Source organism: Eschrichtius robustus, chromosome 8, assembly GCF_028021215.1.
Source record: "Eschrichtius robustus isolate mEscRob2 chromosome 8, mEscRob2.pri, whole genome shotgun sequence".
Taxonomy (NCBI): Eukaryota; Metazoa; Chordata; class Mammalia; order Artiodactyla; family Eschrichtiidae; genus Eschrichtius; species Eschrichtius robustus.
In genome coordinates, this window is record NC_090831.1 from 95,156,156 (window position 1) to 95,178,866 (window position 22,711).

At 37.2% G+C, this 22,711-nt stretch overlaps 1 protein-coding gene across 3 annotated transcripts in view; it reads left to right on the forward strand.

The window, feature by feature from the left end:
• The window catches only part of MDFIC (MyoD family inhibitor domain containing), a 101,378-nt gene that overhangs the window by 40,791 nt on the left and 37,876 nt on the right, over positions 1-22,711 (forward strand). For all 3 annotated transcript variants that reach the window (XM_068549335.1, XM_068549336.1, XM_068549337.1), the window contains exon 4: positions 20,976-21,248. In XM_068549335.1, the coding sequence (XP_068405436.1) occupies positions 20,976-21,248 (273 nt within the window). The remainder of the gene's footprint in view (positions 1-20,975; positions 21,249-22,711) is intronic.

The following is a 22,711-nucleotide window of genomic DNA, read 5'->3' on the forward strand; positions in this document are numbered from 1 at the left end:
GTGGCAGGAGCAGGGCTATAATTTTTGAAAATGGTCTTTGATTATCAATGAGAATATCTAGTTACCCCTTGCAATTTGTAAACCACAGTGTGGGATTTGAAAGGCCATATTAATAGAAAATAATTACTTGAAATTAATAGGAATTTTAAAGTCCCCAGGTAGATAAATTTATTCAATTCACTGTCCAGTTGCCCATTTTATTCTCCCTTAAGAGTTTACCTTCATGATAAAAATTGCTTTGGTCAGCATTCTACCCACCTGTGGTTCCGGTATTAGAATTCTGATTCTTTCTCCAGTGGAGTGCACAAGGCAAGAGATAAGGAGAATCCCTGGAGGGAGAGTATGTTTTTTGGAACCTCACCAAGATGTTACTAAAGCATGTGTGTTGCTCAAATAAACCCTGTGGATTTGGAAAAAAGGTTGAGACTTACTGCTAGAGAATTGTGTTTTAACTGAGTAATGGAATCTGATTTAGGAAATTGGAATAAAATATGAAGATTAGTACAAATCAGAGTGATAGTGTTATTTCTAAAATCTGAGCAGATTCATAAGAATAGTAGCAAGATTCCCTCACAACCATTCATTTTACTATTAAAGAACATCAAATAATTCATGCTATTCTCTTTAGCCTCAGAACAGTTTTCACCCAATTTCAATATAAACAGATTTGTGCGTTTCAGGGAAATGGATGTATGTGTTTCTTTCTTGGAAGGTAATTAAAGGATAAGATTTCTATAAATGTTTCCTAATATTCCAAATTGTGATTGTATTTTACATTTATATACAGTTGATGGCCCCTTTATGTAACTTCCTAAGAACGCTTTTATTGAGAGTGTCTTGATTCACAGTAAGTATTTAAGCCAATTTCTGGTCAGTTATACCGAGAGTGGTCTCATAAGTGAATAATTTTTTATAATAATGGCTTATATAGTAAAGAAGCATAATATCTGGAAAACTATTGTCAGGAATTGTTTATGGAAGCACAGTCTATGATTTTTCTAATACATTTGTTTATAAGTGGAATTAGGCAATAAATATGTGGTCCAAAGGGCTGTGGAATATTCTCCAGCCAAACTGGCTTCTCATCAGTTTAGCAAATGTGCTGAGCCCTCTTCTGCTTCAGGGCTTGTCATGAGTTGTTAACCTGGCCTGAAACCCTGTTACTCCTCTTTGCAAGGCCCCTTCCCCTTCAGATCTCTGTAGAAATGCCATTCCTAGCTATCCAGACCAAAATAGTTTCCCTTGTTATTCTCTCTGGTAGCAGTACTTTTCCTTTATAGTACTTACCATCATTTTAAATTGCATATTCTATTTATTTTTATTTAATGTTTAAAGTCTTTTTTTCACCTCTATTTAGTCTCAGCACTGTGTCTGATACATAGTAGATGTTCAATAAATATTTGGAGAAAGCATGCATAACACATAAAGAAAACATAATTTCATAGATAATGAGCATTTCCACCCACTCTTTTATCTTCAAGTGCTAAGATAACAATCTTAGTTTTTTTCTACTGGCTCCAGTTATTATTTGTGTGTTTTTGTCTACTATTGGAAAACAGAGCATCGTTCTTTTGATTAAATTAATATGGGGTCAGTGGTGATGAATAAACTTGACATTCTCACTTTTCCAATTCTTTTGAATTACAAATAATAACTGACTGTTTAAATGTGTGGAATAGTTGTGGAGCTTTGGAGGATGAAGATAGTTGCTACGGGTTCTAAAAGTCATCTGGATTAAGTAGAAGAAGTCATTATATCAGGGAGGTATGGGAGAAGGCAATTGTGCTTATGTTTCCCTTGTTTACTTTTCTAGGTATACAGTATGTACTTATTAAGATTTTATTTAAATGGCTGGAATTGGGAGCTGTAAAATGAGCATTATTTTTTCCTTGTGTCATTCCTTCATTTTTTCTAAGTGACCACTGTTCAAAATGCTGGAGCAGATATTCTGAAGTGATGGGCACTTCAGCACTTAATAAACGCTCATTGAGTGACTATACAAGTGCATGAATGACATGTTTCTTGCTATAGAGGAGCCTGCAGTCTGGTCGAGAGGGCAGACCTTTAAACAAATTTTGCTCTAGGGGCAGAGAGGAAGGAGATTTGGGGTCAGCATGTGATGCAGTGCTAACCAATGAAACTTGAGGGATGTCTCCTGGAGGGTTTCTGGGAATGCTATTTTTATATTCTTAAAAGGGACAGTTGGAAAGAGCTCCCTCTTTTTTTCAAGGACTGTCATCGTCTCTGGATATGGTGCCTGGATCGGTGTCAGGGAGTCTTGTAACTATGAAGGGAACAGTCAGATGGGAAAGTTGACATGCCAAGGATGGCAGTGAAAATATATCGATAGAACCTGTGAAATTAGTAATACTAGAGCTACCGTGTTTGGATTTCTTTTTATGCCAGATAATGTGTATCTGTAAGCTCTGTGAGGGCAAGGTCTTTGTACATTTTGTTCAGTGTAAATCCCTTATGCCTAGAACAAAGGCTGGGACTAGAGTATATACTCAACAAATATTTTATAATAACCTATTTAATTTATCAATAGTATGCAGCCAAATGTACCTTGATGGATTTTGTATGTGTTAATGACAAAATTAGAGGAAGAAATGTTTGTATAAATGGTCTCAATCATATTCATCTTTAAATGTGGTTAATGAGTTTGTTCCTCTGTGTTTAGTTATTTCCTGGTGCTTATGTTTGGGAAACATTTTATTCTCACAGAGGCTAAAATTGTCTTGATACATTGGTGAGGACAAGAATCTAAAATTCACATTCCTCCAATGAGTCTCCAAAAATTTAAAGCAGCCCTGTAAGGAGGTGGGGGGGAGAGCTTTTATCTCAGGAGGAGACAAGATAATGAGAAAATAGTGTTACTTTCACTTATTCACTTGCATATTGAAACCGTTCCAATATGTTTAAGTTTATAATATGTTCTTCACATATACGAAAGAATTTTAAATTCATATATGTGAATCTACCTCTATAGGTTTAGAAAACTGTATTGCACCATTATTCTGAATATTGTTGTTAGTTAGTTTCTGCGATAAGCAGCTTATTTATTACTTACTTAGGGAGGAAACTCACAGGATCTCCTATTAGGGTTGGACATGACAGTTAGGACCATCCCAGTCTTAGAGTCAATTCTGAAAACTTTGCTTGGAGACCTATTTTCAAATTATGTCAGAGACAGCATCATCTATAATGAGAACTGCTATTAAAAGTTAAGTACAAAGGTTTCCTTGTCTTGGGCCATATCTTAAAAGAATTTGTTGAAGAGTGAAAAGCCATACTAATAACAAATACTCACCAATGAACTTTGATGTTTATGTGCTCTATTAAAGCCCTGAGGAATTTATAGTAACAGAATTTACTTTTTTTTCTGATTCACTTGTATAAGCTATTGGAAATAAATGGACTTTTTAAACATTCAGTTAGCAATTCATAGTTTCTTCTCCCTAATTTCATATCTCCTAACTGGAACTTCATTTGCATTGCCACTCCTGTAATCTCAAGGAGATACCAGTTTTACTTGTACATTAAGTTGGATTTACTTTTATTACAGGGAGGGGGAAAAACTTTTAGCTCTATAATTTGGTACTGACTTTTCTTAGGCTGTTTTCAAAAAGGTCACTTAACTAGTATTTTTGATGCATTTCCCTACACATAGTTTGATATCTCTAACTGAATCTTTAATTCCCTTGTTATAACAGAGTTTCTTGAATCCTTGCTATAGCTTCACCATCCTTATATTATGCTTTTACAGCAATTCCCCAGACTCATGAAGGTGAAGGATGAAGTTTATAATGGTATTGAATACCAAACTGTTGCCTGATTTATTCAGGAAGGTTGTTATATACTGGGATCAAGTGACAGCTTAAAAGCTAGTATAATTTATCATCATCAGTTAATTTTCACTGGGTGTCCACTGGGTGCTGAACATTGTACAAGGCTTTTTGTCAGCAGGTATGTGCCTGATAAGGTTGATGGAACTCTGAGAAGACGGAATCTTGCCCTTAAGGCACTTGCTGTATAATCAAAGGCAAGTCAGCAAATGCCTAGAGTTGCCAAGCTCTGTGTACAAAACCTATGTAACTGAAAATATTAGGGTTCTTGTCAGCAAATGGAGGTCCCGCTCTCATTAATACCTATACAGCCACCAGAAGAACGGGGGGCATTGGGTGGACCAAGAATAGGTATCTAGTATGGTCCAGTCCCTGGTTGACTGGCACACATTTCTGTGTGTGTCTACACAGATACATTTTTTCCCCTACATATCATTTCAAAATACTCCTACCTAATGAGATCCAGTTATCTTTTGAACAAACATTATGTACTCTGCCTCTGCCTAATGAGAGACAAATCAAAGTCACATCCCGATGATATATCTAGAGCTAGTGTCATATGGCTATTCCACAGATCTCTGGGTGATCTTTATTCCTCTGGAATGATCCAGAAATCTGATCTCAATCAAATTTGGATGTAGTGACTCATGATCTTGGAAATTATGGCTTAAAACGTATCTGATTGTATAATGGTGAAGGAAGTATAGGATAGCTGCCATGTAAACTCAGTTACAGTACTGGTCTAAGGAATATCCATATTCCCCTGATTCAGGATAGTCCAGAAGATGCTGTGGCCAGGGACTATCATAGGCATCTCTATTAAGTTTCTTCCCTAACCTTGGGTTCTGTGGCCAGTGGATGTGTTTACCCGAGGATTATCTGCTAAGAAGTTTTCCCTTGTTGGGTCACCTTCATGGCCATCTCTGAGAAGGGCTTTGGGGAGAATTCCCTTGCAGGGGCCTTAGCAGTTTTTTTTCTTGTTGGTAACAAGGACTTAGATTCAGGGATTGCCTCAGGGTGGAACAAGGCACAGGTCTTTATTTGCTAGGCTAGGGAATTTTTTTTTTTTCTAGCAATATAAATTCTTAAACATCTTTGTTAGGTGCTTATCAATATCCTTTTTTTGGAGGTAGTGGTGGCATACTTCATTTTCTGGTAACTGGCACAAAAGTTGTGTGTCAAATAATGATCTTTGACTCTGGTCCCTTGCCTTGCCACTTTTGTTCCAGAGTTCAGGGATCCCTCTGTCTCCTTTAGTCTTGATCTAATGGCTTCCTGTCACTAGCTCTACTTACGTGCGTGGTGAAGCTTGACCCAGGCTGTATGCTTCCCCAGGCTCCTTCCCCAGGCTGTATCCCTTGTGAATGAGTTACATGAACTACTTAGTGAGTAGGAAAGGCACTTGAGAGAGCCTGGAGTTTCAGGCTTCTGCAGCTCTTGCACCTCCTTAATATCCCCTTATTCCATTTTCCAGCACTTCACATTTACCCAGTCAGCACACTGCATTCAGACTGTAACAAATAATTTGGCTGCTGAAATTCAGGTAACATATCTGAACTTTAGTGGTCCGACATTACTGGCTACCAGGGCTATTTCTTACGGGTTTATATCTGTGAGTTGCACAAAGGCAAGTGGGGGCCAAAATCTAGCTCTTGCTCTACTCACCAAGGTTTGCACTCAGGCAAGGAAGGCTTTTTGAAATTTGTTTCTACAGAGGGCAGTGCCTTTTTCGGTTTACAGAGCAGCAAATTTATTTGGCTGTGTTGCTTGCAGGTAAAAAAAAGCTTTCTTTAATAAAACTGTCCGCATTTTCTAGTCAGCTTTTATGTTGGCCAGTTAGAATGGTGTTTGTTGTTTTATTGTAGCAGCTACTGAAAGCCATGAGAAATCCAGTATACCAATATACGGGTAGATTTCTGCAGAGTCCCCTAAAGCTCCAGCCTTCCTGTGCATGCAATCTGTGTCCCAAGGACTGATGACTGCTTATTTTAACTAGCTACTTTGCTACTGTTTCATACTGACAGCTTATTTTCCATCTAGGATGGAGTGATCCTCATTTTCCCCAAACTTGTCTTTACTTAGTTTCCCATTTTAATAAGCTACTCCTGCTGCAGGTTTTTATATTATATCACAGTCCTTCGTTTCAAGGTTTTTGACTTGTACCTTGCCTTACCAGAGAGCCTTATCATATAGAGAAGGGCTAAAGGCACCCAAAGGCAGGCTGGGTCGAGGACCTACGTCAGAAAGCAGTCTGCACCTATCCAAGTTTGTCAATGTGTATATTAAGTTAAAACCTAAGCGTGCTGCATGCTTCTTAACGGGATGTCTTCTTACGTGCTTTGTGGTCCTCGAAAGCTGTAATCAGTGTGTAAAGACTCTGGGTGAATTCTGAAGTTTCAAGTGTTTGGGATTTTCAGTATTTGCTTTTTTAGTTGCCAACTACCCTAACTTTACTATAGTATACGTCGCTTAATGTTTGTAAATGGTGACTTGGTTAAGCATTTCTGATGTGTTATTTAAAAAGGTAATACTTGAATATGTTCTATCCCATTGTGATAGATGATCAGGTGCTTTTAAAGTGATTACTTCTAAAAACAAATAATAGTTAAAAAAATCTTTTTCTATAAACCTCATGGTGAAACACTAGCAAGGTCAAAGAAATGTTTAACTAATGGTCTGAAAATTGAAGTGAGGTGTAGCTACTTAATACTTCCTGACTTGCTATTGTTTTGAGAATTCTGAGGAGAACTTCTATATGTTGAAACATAACACAGTAACAGTAGGACTTTTCAAACTTCTGCTTGCCCACTATTGATCTTAAAAACAATAACAACAAAGGAAATGCCTTTTTATACCTAAAAAAAAGTATATGTGATATATATATATTTGTCCTGAATATGCCCATTATTACCTATTAGAAAACTCAGGAGTCATTCTTCAAAAGAACATGAAGGCATTACGTTCCTTTTAAAGTTACCATATTAAAAAATATTTCAGTATGTAAAATAGGTTTTTGGAAGATTGTGTCTTTGTGCTATTTTTTATTAATATATTTTCGGTCACACAAAAAACACTATTGATTTTCTGCAAAATATAAGCACATATACATTTATTTAGATATTTATTATACAATTATAAATAATTGTGCAGAGGTCACTTTATCAGTTGAATCAAATGAGGGAAATACCTATTGAGTCAGTGAACAAAGGAGACCACAGCAACCAGAGGTCTCATCTTCACTGAGGGATTAGATGGGAGGACGATACGCTCTTTTAATAAATAAATGAAGCTTGTAGACAGCAATCCATAATGAAAGCTGCTAACTTAAACTGAAAATATTCTATTTTCGAATATATGGGTGGTGGGCTCCTATTATCCAGATAAGTTAACTAGAAACTGATATTCAATAGCTGGCGTAAAGTAAGGCCAAATTTGTCATCCATTTGAGGATAAAAACAAGCATGAGAGAAAAGCTCCACTTGGAGGGGATATAATAAAATTTGTGTTATTCATCGATGTACTGTCTGGGGACTTTTCAGTAATACATGCAAATATTAAAAGAAAGTGTAGCTCGCTTTCTTTAATGTTCTTTATTGTTGAATTTATTTTTCTGTTTGTATATTTATTTGAAGCCTGTTTATTTACAAGAAGGTTTGGGGTTGATTTATAGGGGGGAAAAAAAGCACCTGGTAACAGAGAATAAAGAATAAAAGGCAAGTAATAAATCAGAAAGAAATGGCGGGGGAGGGGATTAAGTAGGGGAAAGTGAAGAGGAAGAAATCAATGGGGTGGAACTGGGAAGATGAACCTCCCCAGGCCCATGAAGATCTGTCATTTTTGCCAGTGAAGGTCCTACTGCCCAGGGAGATGAAATACCTTTCTCAAGCTCACAGAACCAGGAAATACTGACTCCAGAATTCAAACCCTAGTGGGTCTTTTTTGTCAAAGCCGGCACGCTTCCCACCATCTGTTGTTGGCAGTATCTTGTTGAAGACACTTGTGTACCAATTGCTCCTGATATAAAGGAGACCAACTGGTCCTAGCTTGCCTGGGACTGTCCTGCTTTTAAAACCACTGTTCTACCTCTCAGCACCTCCCTCAGTCCTGAGCAAACTGTGGTGGATGGTCACCCTGCTGGCTTTCCTTCCAGCCACCGTAAAGGAAGAAATCTGACAGAGTTGTATCACTGTCCTCGAATGGCAGCTGAAGGCTGGGGTACTTTTCCTACAGAACTGCGTGATGCATGATTATCCCTCAGTGATAGTCGGCTCCTGTGTTATAAAGCTGAGCTGCTGCTTTCTAAGATCCACCTGAGGCTGTGGATTTGGCAGTGGTCTTTCCACTGCCACTAATATATTGTTTTGTTTCTTTCTTGCTAGGGAAGTGTGGTGTCTTTCGGGTCATTTGGGCTAGGGGCAATTTACATATGTTGTATGTTGATATACTATACATAGTTGTTCATAGGCTTTGATAGAAGCTATGAATGTTTTATAATGAGTCCCAGCATTAATTCCATGGCTAATTCAAAGTTTCTTTCTTTTTTTTTACTTTTAACATCTTTATTGGAGTATAATTGCTTTACAATGGTGTGTTAGTTTCTGCTTTATAACAAAGTGAATCAGCTATATGTATATATATATATCTCCATATGCCCTCCCTCTTGCGTCTCCTTTCCGCCCTCCCTATCCCACTGCTCTAGGTGGTCACAAAGCAACAGCTGATCTCCCTGTGCTACGTGGCTACTTCCCACTAGCTATCTATTTTACATTTGGCAGTGTATATATGTCCATGCCACTCTCTCACTTCGTCCCAGCTTACCCTTCCCCCTCTCCGTATCCTCAAGTCCATTCTCTACGTCTGCGTCTTTATTCCTGTCCTGCACCAGTTTCTTCAGAAACATTTTTGGTTATTTTTAGATTCCATATGTATGTGTTAGTATACAGTATTTGTTTTTCTCTTTCTGACTTACTTCACTCTGCATGACAGACTCTAGGTCCATCCGCCTCACTACAAACAACTCAATTTCCGTTCTGTTTATGGCGAGTAATATTCCATTGTATATATGTGCCACATCTTCTTTATCCATTCATCTGCTGATGGACACTTAGGTTGCTTCCATGTCCTGGCTGTTGTAAATAGAGCTGCAATGAACATTGTGGCATATGACTCTTTTTGAACTATGGTTTTCTCAGGGTACATGCCCAGTAGTGGGATTGCTGGGTCATATGGTATTTCTATTTGTAGTTTTTTAAGGAACCTCCATACTGTTCTCCATAGTGGCTGTATCAATTTACATTCCCACCAACAGTGCAAGAGTGTTCCCTTTCCTCCACACCCTCTCCAGCATTTATTGTTTCTAGATTTTTTGATGATGGCCATTCTGACCGGTGTGAGATGATATCTCATTGTAGTTTTGATTTGCATTTCTCTAATGATTAATGATGTTGAGCATTCTTTCATGTGTCTGTAGGCCATCTGTATATCTTCTTTGGAGAAATGTCTATTTAGGCCTTCTGCCCGTTTTTGGATTGGGTTGTTTGTTTTTTTGATATTGACCTGCATGAGCTGCTTGTATATTTTGGAGATTAATCCTTTGTCAGTTGCTTCGTTTGCAAATATTTTCTCCCGTTCTGAGGGTTGTCTTTTCGTCTTATTTACGTTTTCCTTTGCTGTGCAAAAGCTTTTAAGTTTCATTAGGTCCCATTTGTTTGTTCTTGTTTTTATTTCCATTTCTCTAGGAGGTGGGTCAAAAAGGAACTTGCTGTGATGTATGTCATAGAGTGTTCTGCCTATGTTTTCCTCTAAGAGTTTGATAGTGTCTGCCCTTACACTTAGGTCTTTAATCCATTTTGAGTTTATTTTTGTGTATGGTGTTAGGGAGTGTTCTAATTTCATTCTTTTACATGTAGCTGTCCAGTTTTCCCAGCACCACTTATTGAAGAGGTTGTCTTTTCTCCATTGTATATTCTTGCCTCCTTTATCAAAAATAAGGTGACCATATGTGTGTGGGTTTATCTGTGGGCTTTCTATCCTAGTCCATTGATCTATATTTCTGTTTTTTGTGCCTGTACCATACTGTCTTGATTACTGTAGTTTTGTAGTATAGTCTGAAGTCCAGGAGCCTGATTCCTCCAGCTCCGTTTTTCTTTCTCAAGATTGCTTTGGCTCTTCGGGGTCTTTTGTGTTTCCATACAAATTGTGCAATTTTTTGTTCCAGTTCTGTGAAAAATGCCATTGGTAGTTTGATAGGGATTGCATTGAATCTGTAGATTGCTTTGGGTAGTATAGTCATTTTCACAGTGTTGATTCTTCCAATCCAAGAACATGGTATATCTCTCCATCTGTTTGTATCCTCTTTAATTTCTTTCATCAGTGTCTTGTAGTTTTCTGCATACAGGTCTTTTGTCTCCTTAGGTAGGTTTAATCCTAGATATTTTATTCTTTTTGTTGCAGTGGTAAGTGGGAGTGTTTCCTTAATTTCTCTTTCAGATTTTTCATCATTAGTGTATAGGAATGCAAGAGATTTCTGTGCATTAATCTTGTATCCTGCTACTTTACCAAATTCATTGATTAGCTCTAGTAGTTTTCTGGTGGCATCTTTAGGATTCTTTATGTATAGTATCATGTCATCTGCAAACAGTGACAGCTTTACTTCTTCTTTTCCGATTTGGATTCCTTTTATTTCTTTTTCTTCTCTGATTGCCGTGGCTAGGACTTCCAAAACTATGTTGAATAATAGTGGTGAGAGTGGACAACCTTGTCTTGTTCCTGATCTTAGAGGAAATGTTTTCAGTTTTTTCCCATTGAGAACGATGTTGGCTGTGGGTTTGTCATATATGGCCTTTATTATGTTGAGGTAGGTTCCCTCCATGCCTACTTTCTGGAGGGTTTTTATCACATATAGGTGTTGAATTTTGTCAAAAGCTTTTTCTGCATCTACTGAGATGATCATATGGTTTTTCTCCTTCAGTTTGTAATATGGTGTATCACATTGATTGATTTGCATATATTGAAGAATCCTTGGATTCCTGGGATAAACCCCACTTGATCATGGTGTATGATCCTTTTAATGTGCTGTTGGAATCTGTTTGCTAGTATTTTGTTGAGGATTTTTGCATCTATGTTCATCAGTGATATTGGCCTGTAGTTTTCTTTCGTTGTGACATCTTTGTCTGGTTTTGGCATCAGGGTGATGATGGCCTCTTGGAAAGAGTTTGGGAGTGTTTCTCCCTCTGCTATATTTTGGAAGAGTTTGAGAAGGATAGCTGTTAGCTCTTCTCTAAATGTTTGATAGAATTCGCCTGTGAAGCCATCTGGTCCTGGGCTTTTGTTTGCTGGAAGATTTTTAATCAGTTTCAATTTCAGTGCTTGTGATTGGTCTGTTCATATTTTCTATTTCTTCCTGGTTTAGTCTCAGAAAGTTGTGCTTTCCTAAGAATTTCTTCATTTCTTCCAGATTGTCCATTGTATTGGCATATAGTTGCTTGTAGTAATCTCTCATGATCCTTTGTATTTCTGCAGTGTCAGTTGTTACTTCTCCTTTTTCATTTCTAATTCTGTTGATTTGAGTCTTTTCTCTTTTTTTCTTGATGAGTCTGGCTAATGGTTTATCAATTTTGTTTATCTTCTCAAAGAACCAGCTTTTAGTTTTATTGATCATTGCTATCGTTTCCTTCATTTCTTTTTCATTTATTTCTGATCTGATCTTTATGATTTCTTTCCTTCTGCTAACTTTAGGGTTTTTTGTTCTTCTTTCTCTAATTGCTTTAGGTGTAAGGTTAGGTTGTTTTTTTGAGGTGTTTTTTGTTTCTTGAGGTAGGCTTGTATTGCTATAAACGTCCCTCTTAGAACTGCTTTGCTGCACCCCATACGTTTTGGGTCATTGTGTTTTCATTGTCATTTGTTTCTAGGTGTTTTTTGATTTCCTCTTTGATTTCTTCAGTGATCTCTTGGTTATTTAGTAGTGTATTGTTTAGCCTCCATGTGTTTGTCGTTTTTTACAGATTTTTTTCCTGTAATTGGTATCTAGTCTCATAGCATTGTAGTTGGAAAAGATACTTTCTACGAGTTCAATTTTCTTAAATTTACCAAGGCTTGATTTGTGATCCAACATATGATCTATCCTGGAGAATGTTCCATGAGCACTTGAGAAGAAAGTGTATTCTGTTGTTTTTGGATGGAATGTCCTATAAGTATCAATTAAGTCCATCTGGTTTAATGTATCATTTAAAGCTTGTGTTTCCTTATTTATTTTCATTGTGGATGATCTGTCCATTGGTGAAAGTGGGGTGTTAAAGTCCCCTACTATGATTGTGTTACTGTCAGTTTCCCCTTTTATGGCTGTTAGCATTTGCCTTATGTATTGAGGTGTTCCTATGTTTATGTTGGGTGCATAAATATTTACAGTTGTTATATCTTCTTCTTGGATTGATCCGTTGATCATTATGTAGTGTCCTTCTTTATCTCTTGTAATAGTCTTTATTTTAAAGTCTATTTTGTCTGATATGAGAATTGCTACTCCAGCTTTCTTTTGATTTGATTTGCATGGAATATCCTTTTCCATCCCCTCACTTTCAGTCTATACGTGTCCCTAGGTCTGAACTGTGTCTTTTGTAGACAGCATATATATGGGTCTTGTTTCTGTATCCATTCAGCTAGTCTATGTCTTTTGGTTGGAGCATTTAATCCATTTACATTAAGGTAGTTGTCGATATGCATGTTCCTATTCCCATTTTCTTAATTGTTTTGGGTTTGTTATTGTAGGTCTTTTCCTTCTCTTGTGTTTCCTGCCTAGAGAAGTTCCTTTAGCATTTGTTGTAAAGCTGGTTTGGTGGTGCTGAATTCTCTTTTAGCTTTTGCTTGTCTGTAAAGGTTTTAATTTCTCCATCAAATCTGAATGAGCTCCTTTCTGGGTAGACTAATCTTGGTTGTAGGTTTTTCCCTTTCATCACTTTAAATATGTCCTGCCACTCCCTTCTGGCTTGCAGTTTCTGCTGAATGATCAGCTGTTAACCTTATGGGGATTCCCTTGTGTGTTATTTGTTGTTTTTCCCTTGCTGCTTTTAATGTGTTTTCTTTGTATTTAATTTTTGATAGTTTGATTAATATGTGTCTTGGTGTGTTTCTCCTTGGATTTATCCTGTATGGGACTCTCTGTGCTTCCTGGACTTGATTAACTATTTCCTTTCCCATATTAGGGAAGTTTTCAACTATAATGTCTTCAAATATTTTCTCTTTCCCTTTCTTTTTCTCTTCTTTTCTGGGACCCCTGTAATTGGAATGTTGGTGTGTTCAGTGTTGTCCCAGAGGTCCCTGAGACTGTCCTCAATTCTTTTCATTCTTTTTTCTTTATTCTGCTCTGCTGTAGTTACTTACACTCTTTTATCTTCTGGGTCACTTATCCATTTTTCTGCCTCAGTTATTCTGCTATTGATTCCTTCTAGAGAATTTTTAATTTCATTTATTATGTTTTTCATCATTGTTTGTTTGCTCTTTAGTTCTTCTAGGTCCTTGTTAAATGTTTCCTGTATTTTCTCCATTCAATTTCCAAGATTTTGTATCATCTTTACTATCATTACTCTGAATTCTTTTTCAGGTAGACTGCCTATTTCCTCTTCATTTGTTTGGTCTGGTGGGTTTTTACCTTGCTCCTTCATCTGCTGTGTGTTTCTCTGTCTTCTCATTTTGCTTAACTTTGTTTGGGGTCTCCTTTTCGCAGGCTGCAGGTTCGTAGTTCCTGTTGTTTTTGGTGTCTGCCCGCAGTGGCTAAGGTTGGTTCAGTGGGTTGTGTTGGCTTCCTTGTGGAGGGGACTGGTGCCTGTGTTCTGGTGGATGAGGCTGGACCTTGTCTTTCTTGTGGGCAGGACCATGTCCAGAGGTGTGTTTTGGGTGTCTGTGACCTTATTATGATTTTAGGCAGCCTCTCTGCTAATGGGTGGGGTTGTGTTCCTGTCTTGCTAGTTGTTTGTCATAGGGTGTCCAGCACTGTAGCTTGCTCATCGTTAAGTGGAGCTGGGTCTTAGCATTGAGGTGGAGATCTCTGGGAAAGCTTTTGCTGTTTGATATTATGTGGAGCTGGGAGGTCTCTGGTGGACCAGTTTTCTAAACTTGGCTCTCCCACCTCAGAGGCACAGGCCTGACACCCAGCCGGAGCACCAAGACCCTGTCAGCCACACGGCTCAGAAGAAAAGGGAGAAAAAAAGAAAGAAAGAGAAATAAAATAAAATAAAGTTATTAAAATAAAAAATTAAAAAATTATTAAAAATTAAAAAGTAATAAAAAAATTAAAAAGAAAGAGAGAAAGAAGCAACCAAACCAAAAAACAAATCCACCAATGATAACAAGCGCTAAAACTATACAAAAAAAAGGAACAAACAAACAAACAAAACGGACAGACAGAACCCAAGACAAATGGTAAAAGCAAAGCTATACAGACAAAACCACACAAAGAAGCATACACATACACACTACAATAAGAGAAAAAGGAAAAAAATATATATCTTTTGGGAAGTCTGAGGTCTTCTGCCAGCGTTCAGTAGGTGTTCTGTAGGAGTTGTTCCACATGTAGATCTATTTCTGATGTATTTGTGGGGAGGAAAGTGATCTCCACGTCTTACTCCTCTGCCATCTTGAAGGTCTCTTTTCAAATTACAGGTGTAGGGGCAGGTTTTGTTGAGAGACAGGTGGAGAAGCAGGTTGGCATAGAGCAAGCCAGCTTGCTGCTGCCCGCAGTCCGGCCCTCGGTTGCCACGGCCGTCTGTCGGTCCCGTGAGCCTTGGAGGGAGGACAAAAGAGGTGTCCCTGTGGCTGGGACAGGCTCTCAGCGAGGCGATGGGAAGGGCCCGAGTGAGGAGCTGAGGTGGCTATGGCCGTTCCTGCCGCGGATGCTGCCGATTCCCCCCAGCTGGAGGTGTTGGAGAGGCCGTGTCCTCAACATTGTGGCGCCCAGAGCACAGCGCTCGCCTCAAGGTTTATTTCTTATGTAACAGTATGAGATGAGTATTCCAGGTCACTGAGAGGCTCTCTTCCCTGCTGCCATGCAGATTCCTTCTGTTCGGTTTCTCCAACATCCCTTAAGATATTTCCCTCAGCTGTGGTCAAAGCTGGGTTGCCCAAGTGCAAGAAAAATAGTATAGGGAGGACACACCCAAGTCTTAAGGCCCCGGCCTAGAAGTGGCAAGAATAATTTCTTCTCTCAGTCCTCCAGAGCGAACACGGACACGTGGCTGAACTGAACTGCAAGGGAGGCTGGGAAATGGGTTAGCCCCATGCCCAGGACAGTGGGGAGGATGGATCTGGTGAACAGCTAGCAATCACCCTCTTCCAGGCTCTACTTAAAGATGTTTAAGTACTTCCTTAATGTTCTTTATGAAATGGAGAAAAGTGCTCAATTCTCCAAACTTCTAAAAGTTGTATTCTGTTGTTTTGGGAAGAAGTACATCTAAGCCCTGACATCTGGTGATTTATTTTGCAATACTTAAAAAGGAATTACTGTTAAAAATGCTAACCATTGTGATAGCATCATAAGACAATCCCCTCCATCCTGTGAGGCCTCAGTCATGTAGTCAGAATTTAATTGGGATTCTCAAATGATCAAGGTTCCAAAAAAATTACAGTTCCAAAATATATCTCAATATGTTAGTATACACATTAAATAAAATGAAGATGGAAAATCAGAACGCCCTTGGAGGGGAACTAAGGACACAGAGATAGAAAATGCCAGGAGCTTCCAGAGTGTGTGTTTGTTAGGATGCTGGGTCCACCCAGGGTCTGCACACTGAGAAAGGCTTGCATCAAGCTGATACCTGGTTGTCTAATAGCACATTTATTTTAGTTGATTTTAGCCTAAATTTACGTTATAACAATACAGTAGTATAGTTGTGTCATATTAGTGCATATTGAAGTAAGAAACTTTTAAAGCTATTATTTTATGTAGATGCATATTTTATGTATATATAATAAAACACTATTTTGTTATAGATATGTATAAATAAAATCTACGTGTGTGTGTGTGTGTGTGTGTGTGTGTGTGTGTGTGTGTGTCTGTCTGTCTGTCTGTCTGTCTCTCTGTCTGTCTCATAGTGACCGTGGAGTAGCATAGTACTTGGTACCCAGTAAAAGCTTTGTAACTATCCCTAGGAAGAGTAAATTTGGTTTACACCAAGTCAGTTTCCCCCGTCTATATTCTATTCTCCATATTCTATTTTGTTCATTCTGTTACTGACAATTTTAAATCCTAAGCATTTAATTTAGATTTTTTTGTATGTGTACAACAACCATTTAAACTGACTAAATGGCATGAGAATTCTTTTGTAATTTTATTAAATCTGACTTGTGTAAAGAGACCAGCGACTGAAGATGATTTGCACATGCTAATAGATTATACGCTATAGCAGAATGTTGCTTTATATTGCTACTCCAGCAGCTGCAGTTTCAAGTATAGTTATTACTAGCTCCAGTATCACCCAGTTTTTAAAAAAAAAATTTTATCAAAAGAAGTTCATGCTATTGACTCATTACTCCCATATTTATTATTATTGAAAATCACTAGATCTAATTCTATTGGTTTCCTTCCTGACTGAAAACATTTGAACCTAGAAAGCACAGTATTTCTTAAGACATTTGTAACTATTCATCATGGATATTAAAATTACAATCATGGTGCATTGTGTGAAAAATGATTTAAAAAAAAAAAATTCTTTACACATACGGTAAGCGGGTGACCAATGCTATCCAGGTTTGGAGATGTTGAATGTTCATATGACTGGTATTTGAAATTTTGATGTGTATTGCATTTGTTACTGAATATCAAGAATACATTTTTTTGCTCATATAGGGTAAGTTTAAAATGGGGTCTTTTGTAGAAGCACCCATCCTGTTTAGAATGATATAACAGATGCTGAATGTTCACATATCAAACAAAATGCCAGCCTTCTGTAGAAAAGAGGTGTCAAAAAGTTTCTTTGTACCTTTAACGCATGTGATTATGTAGTACAAAATGCAGAGTTTGTAAAATTTCTTGAATATACAGGCAAAAAAATGAATAATTCAAAACAACTCATAAGTTCTACATTCTATTGTCCCTTTATAACGCAGGCAGAAGATAGCAGTGCACTCCCAATAGAGCTGAATTTGCACAAGTTACACCTCTGAAAATGCCAGATGGTCTATGGTCTACTTTTGAGAGCTGTCACATATGTAAAGATTTGAAAAAAGAAAGACAGCTGAATGAGAGCAGTGGATCATTAAAGGGAGAGTGAGGGTCCCTAGGCATCACTTGTGTTTTAAGAAGCATTGTGTCGTTCCCATATTAGTGTGCCTTTTTTTTTTTTTAAGCCATACACAACTTCTACACAATAAGGAAAAGAAATCTGCTTAAAGCCAAGTAGTTATCGTTTAATCAGTCAGACGTTTCTGTTCTTTATTCAAGAATAAAACCACATTCCTGATTTGGTTTTAGTTGTACTTTTACTGTAAGATTTAATTCACATCTATGAAAAATTATCAATGAAGTTAAATGTCTTTTAAGATAATTCATATATCTAGGGTTTATCCAGTTTTGATTTGACTTATATATTGCATGCATCTGACAAAATCGTAATGTTAAGAAACTGGAGTGAAGAGATAATACTTGGTTACTTGACCCATAATACAAACTACACTAAAAATAATTAGGTGGCAGTGAAACAAAAATGAATGTACTATCATTTATCTGCCAACAGAAATAGATATCATTTTGAAGATTGAAATGTAGATAAATCATTAAGGATATGTTTAAATATCACTCTGGCCATACCCAGTAATTTGCAAATAGTCAATTTTGATAGTAGGAAAAGGTCACACCTGTCGGTTTTAGGATTTGGTGGCAAGACCTGATGTCTTTTGCCACCTTTATTTTTATTTATGGAGAATGTTTATTACATAATAATTTTAAATTGATCTTGGATTATAGAATATGACAGGGCCTTTTTGATTGATAAGTCTCCCCAGCATTGGTCAGTAACATTTCAACTTAACCCAGCTCTCAGATTGCTTGAATTATTCTTTTCAGAGAAGAAGTGGCCCAAAACATTCCATTTATTTGGTGCGATTACTGGAGGGAGCTCTGAAAAGAACACCAAATTAGGTTTAACTGTCTTCTTTGGCATCCCGTTAAATACATATGCATAACCAGCTTTATGTTCAATAGCAGTCATTAGGATGTCATTCTAGTTGATACAAGAAGTTACAGGAGCAGCAAATTAATCTCTGGATCAAATGATTGCACACCCATAAGAAATAGATCTCCTGCACAAGCCTTGATTGTTGATTTCAGTTTTGAGAAGGGCATATATAGCTAGTAAACAGAGAAGTAACCTTCTTTTTTTCTTTTCACCAGAAGTTAGGAGAAAAACAGAACATTTTGATAAATTTTATAGCTGTTACTTTGTGTTATTCCCAAATAATAAATGTTTAGAAAACTATTCTCCTTTATCACTAAAAAACTGAATAACTCTAAGAGGAGTTCATATATTAGTTTTATAAATTGGGTATTATTGTTAATAGACTTGGTATGAAAGGATGCTTTCATTAAACAGAAAAAAACCAAACTTTTTTTCTTATAATATGCACATTCATGAGTAAAATATTCTGGTATGTTAAGATGTTTTTCCTTAAGAGACATAGGATATGTGAACAAGAATGGAAGTAAACAATGTGTGCTAAAGACTTACTCAATTGCCAGCTGTCTTCTTTGTCAAAAATATATACCAAGTCTTAGGTAGTCCCCAGATGACAGATAATTAGTCCATTTTAGACTTATCAGTGCCATGTATAACTGTTACAGTTTTTCATGAAATACTTTTTCTAAGTCAAAGACCTCTTAGTATTCAGATTTAATTTACATTTCCTAACTGTCCATAATCATAAACAGAAAAGACTAAAACAGCAGCTTCAGATTTTAAAATTCCAGGAAATTATATAATAGTAAAATCTGACACCGAACGTTTTTTGTTGTTGCTGTTGTTTTGATGAAATGCTACGATTGGTAACTCTGCTTAGGAGCTACACAAGCAAGGTAAATGTTGATTTTAAGAACCTCCTTACTTAACCAATGTAAACAGATAACATTTTGGGTTGAGATCAGGGCTCTAAGCTGCAAAAACCAGAATCCATGTTAGCTAATTTATAGAAAATAAATGTATTAGTAGCAACAGACTCTCCCAAGAGTTACACAGCCAAGGATCATGCCCATCCATTCAACGGGGCTTCCCTAAGGAAAACCCCACTAATACTGCACCCTCGGCCCACTGGTTTGCTAGGAAGTGGACACCAGACACTGCACCCACTGCCAAGACCGACAAATGCCTTCTTCGCTGTCTGTGCGAGAGGCTCCACGACCCAGATGTGGATGCCATCTTGCATTGGTACTTCTGCATCTTCTGCACTTCTGCGTACTTCTCCTTGGTAGAATGTAAGTCACATATGTGCCCTCTAACTCAAGAGGAATGTAGGGAAGAGATAGAGGACGTTATCAAAAGCTATGAGGGTGTTCAGAAATGCTGGGCAGACAGATGATCACTAGTCACCCGCTTGTTTTGTGATTTGTTGTCCAAAGAATCAAAGTAGTTTGCCCTTTTTAGTGTCATGCTAATAAAATGTTCTTTTATAATTTTCTTTCAAGCTCTTCATATATAAACATTTAATACATCTGAAATTTCTTTGTATGAGAGATACGTACGTGCATTTGCATGTACATACGTATACATTTTGGGGACTTTCTCTGCTGTTCCATTGGTTTATGTCTATGCCTGGACCACCACCATACTGTCTTAGTTACTGTAGTTTTAAAATAAGACTTTATATCTGGTAAGTCAAGTCCCACATTTGTCTTTTTCTTCCTTAAAATTTCCTTAGTGATTCTTGTACTCTTATAAATTTTGGGATCAGCTCGTCAAGTTCCACAAATAAGCCTTCTGGAAATTTTATGGGAATTACATTAAATAAATTGGGGAGAATTAACATATTATCAGAATTAACATATTTATACTCTCTCCATTTATTAGGGTTTTCTTTTATGTCTTTCAGTAATATTTTGTAATTTTTGCCACGAAATCTCTGCCGCCTTTTTTCTAGCTTAATTCTTAGATACTTATAGGGCTTTTTGTCTGTTGGCTTGTTTTTCTTTTTTTGTTGCTATGAAGAGTTCAGTTTTTCTTGCATATTTGCTAGTTGCTTACTGTTGGCTTGTAGAATTTGGTTGATTTGAATATGGTTCATCGTGTATAAGTCTTGCTAAATTCTTAGTTTTTCAGAATGTATAGTCTCTTAGATTTCCCCTGGAATATTCAATTACGTACCCATCTCAGAAATTTTGTTTCTTCCTTTCCAGGACTCATCCCTGTTTTTTTTCCTTTTTGGTGTTTATTGTTTTTGTCAGTGTAATGTTGCGTAAGAGGGTGAAGGTGGGCATTCTTTTCTTGGTCCTGACCAAAGAGGAGCACTTCTCCAGTGCTGACTTCTAATTTTGATAGATGCGTTTTGCCAGATTAAGGAGGTTCTTTTCTATTCTTAGCTTTCCATAAATGGTTTATTTTAAAATCAAATTAAAGAATATGGAAAAGGTTTTCTTCTTCAGAATTTAAAGTGGAATTAAAAAGAAAAACAACTATCTCGTTCTCTCTTATCCAGCTTTGATACCTGACCTCATAGTTCCTTGCCTCTTATCTCAAAATGTAATTGAGCAGTTTATCATTTTCAGGGATATTGCTATAATACTGCTTGTCTATGGCACCTAAAAAATGACCTGGGACTTAGAAGACAATCCACATTTGCTGTTGAATGAGTTTTGAATGAATGTTTTTCAGATTTGCAACTTAAATTTTTTAAAGAAAAAAAATACCTTTTTTTCTCCTCTTTTTATATCCCTTGTGGAAAGTCACCCTTGATGACCCCCTTCTCATTTTCCCTTTTAGTAATTATGCTTTCTCTATGTTCATGTTTATTCATGTTTTCCTTTTTTTTTTTTTTTTTTCCTCTTCACTTTTAGGATCATGGGTAAGATCCAAGAAAGTCTGTTACTGAGTCTATTTTGATTATTTTCAAATATTCGTTTTTTTAACTGGATAAACTTTGCCTGTTTTTTTGACTTAGCCCAACCTCAGCGCTTGCCTCAGCTTCAAACTGCAGCACAGGAAGGTGAGGAGGAAATAAGCAAGATAAAGAACGGCCACCCAAGTCTGAGCAATGGAAATGGAATCCACCACGGGGCCAAACATGTATCTGCAGAGAATCGAAGACTTTCAGCACCCGTTTCTCAAAAAATGCATAGGAAAATTCAATCCAGCTTGTCTGTAAACAGTGACATCAGTAAGAAGAGTAAAGTAAATGCTGTCTTTTCTCAAAAGACAGGCTCTTCACCTGAAGGTAAGTGTGAAATATATGCATATTTTATTTGACCAGATGTAAAATCATATTCACGAATAATTATTTGATCAAGCAAACATAAATGAAGAATCTTGCTTATCCTCCAAACAGGAATTTTGGTAAAATGCAGCTTCCCCAAAGGAAAGCACAGGCTGGGAACGGAAGCGTTGGCAGCTGACATCCTGCTTTTAGATTGTCTTCTAGAGTGAATAGTCATTACTTTAAATATAACTGCTCTACTTCTTTTTTTTAATACCACCTTTAAAAATACAAATACAACGTTTTGGTGGCATATGAATGTATGTAGTTTTTTCGTCCCTGATTCAATATGTTATGCTGTGGTTCAGAGATACCCGCTTGTATTTTTGTCTTGCAAATCAGTTTTTAAATATGCAAAACTAAAGCAAAGATTTGGTAATTTTCATGCTCTTGCCAGGGAGTGGGCTAGGTGATCTCTGTTGCTTGATGGACCAGCATCTTCCAGCTACCAACCAGTGCTGCCCTGAACAGCTCCCCTCCCCCAGCCCTGCCTCATTCCAAGCTCACTGTGGTCTGGCCTTTAGCTCCTTCCCTAGAGGCACTAGGCTGTGTTCTCTGACCTCTCAGGAATTAGTGATTCCCTTGTTAATTAAATACTATGAAGCTGGAAAAGCTTTTCTTTATTATAACACAAACCCATCTGGTGACGTTGGGTTTATAACCTACAGATTCCTTTTATAAAAATGGCGCTGGTGTTATGTCAAAAAAAAAGAATAGCTTTCCCTCAAGTTTAAGGTCCCAGATTTCTCCCAGCATATATGCATGTTCCTCTGCTCTACCTCTTCCCTCCTTTCAGCAGTTCGTCGGCATCAAAAACTCAAATCTTTTTTTGTTTTTAATATATATATATATGTATTTTTTCTGGTTCAGGTATTGTGTTTGTGTGTATATATATATATATATATATACATTCATATAGATAAAATATAAAATATTTTTCTTATTCCCCTTACCTATTTTAATTGTCATGAAATCTTAAAGAAGGGAAATTCTGGGGATGCTTCTGTGCAGTTGGCCGTGCTTATTCATAGAGAGAGAAATTGAGTTGTAAATAGGAAATTGTATTGAGAGTTACCAGTAATGAGTGGGAGAAAGGATATTACATTTTGGCTACAGGTGTCTCAAACTCAACTGAGGTAAAGTGTTAGGTTGATCAAATGATGTGATAATAAATGGTCTGCATAGTTCCAGGTCAGTGACACTACTTTCCAAACTAATTAGATTGAAAGGGACATGATTGACACTTTAAAATGAGTTTGACATGTAAGCTGCATGGTCATCTCTGAAGCATAGGTAGGCTGTTAACTAAACTGGCTCTCCAAGGAGTTGGGAAGGCAATGCAATTTTCGATAGAGAATCTTTGCTTCTAGGTGATTGGGTGAAATAATTGAATGCAATTGAAATCTTCTTGTTTTATACATTTG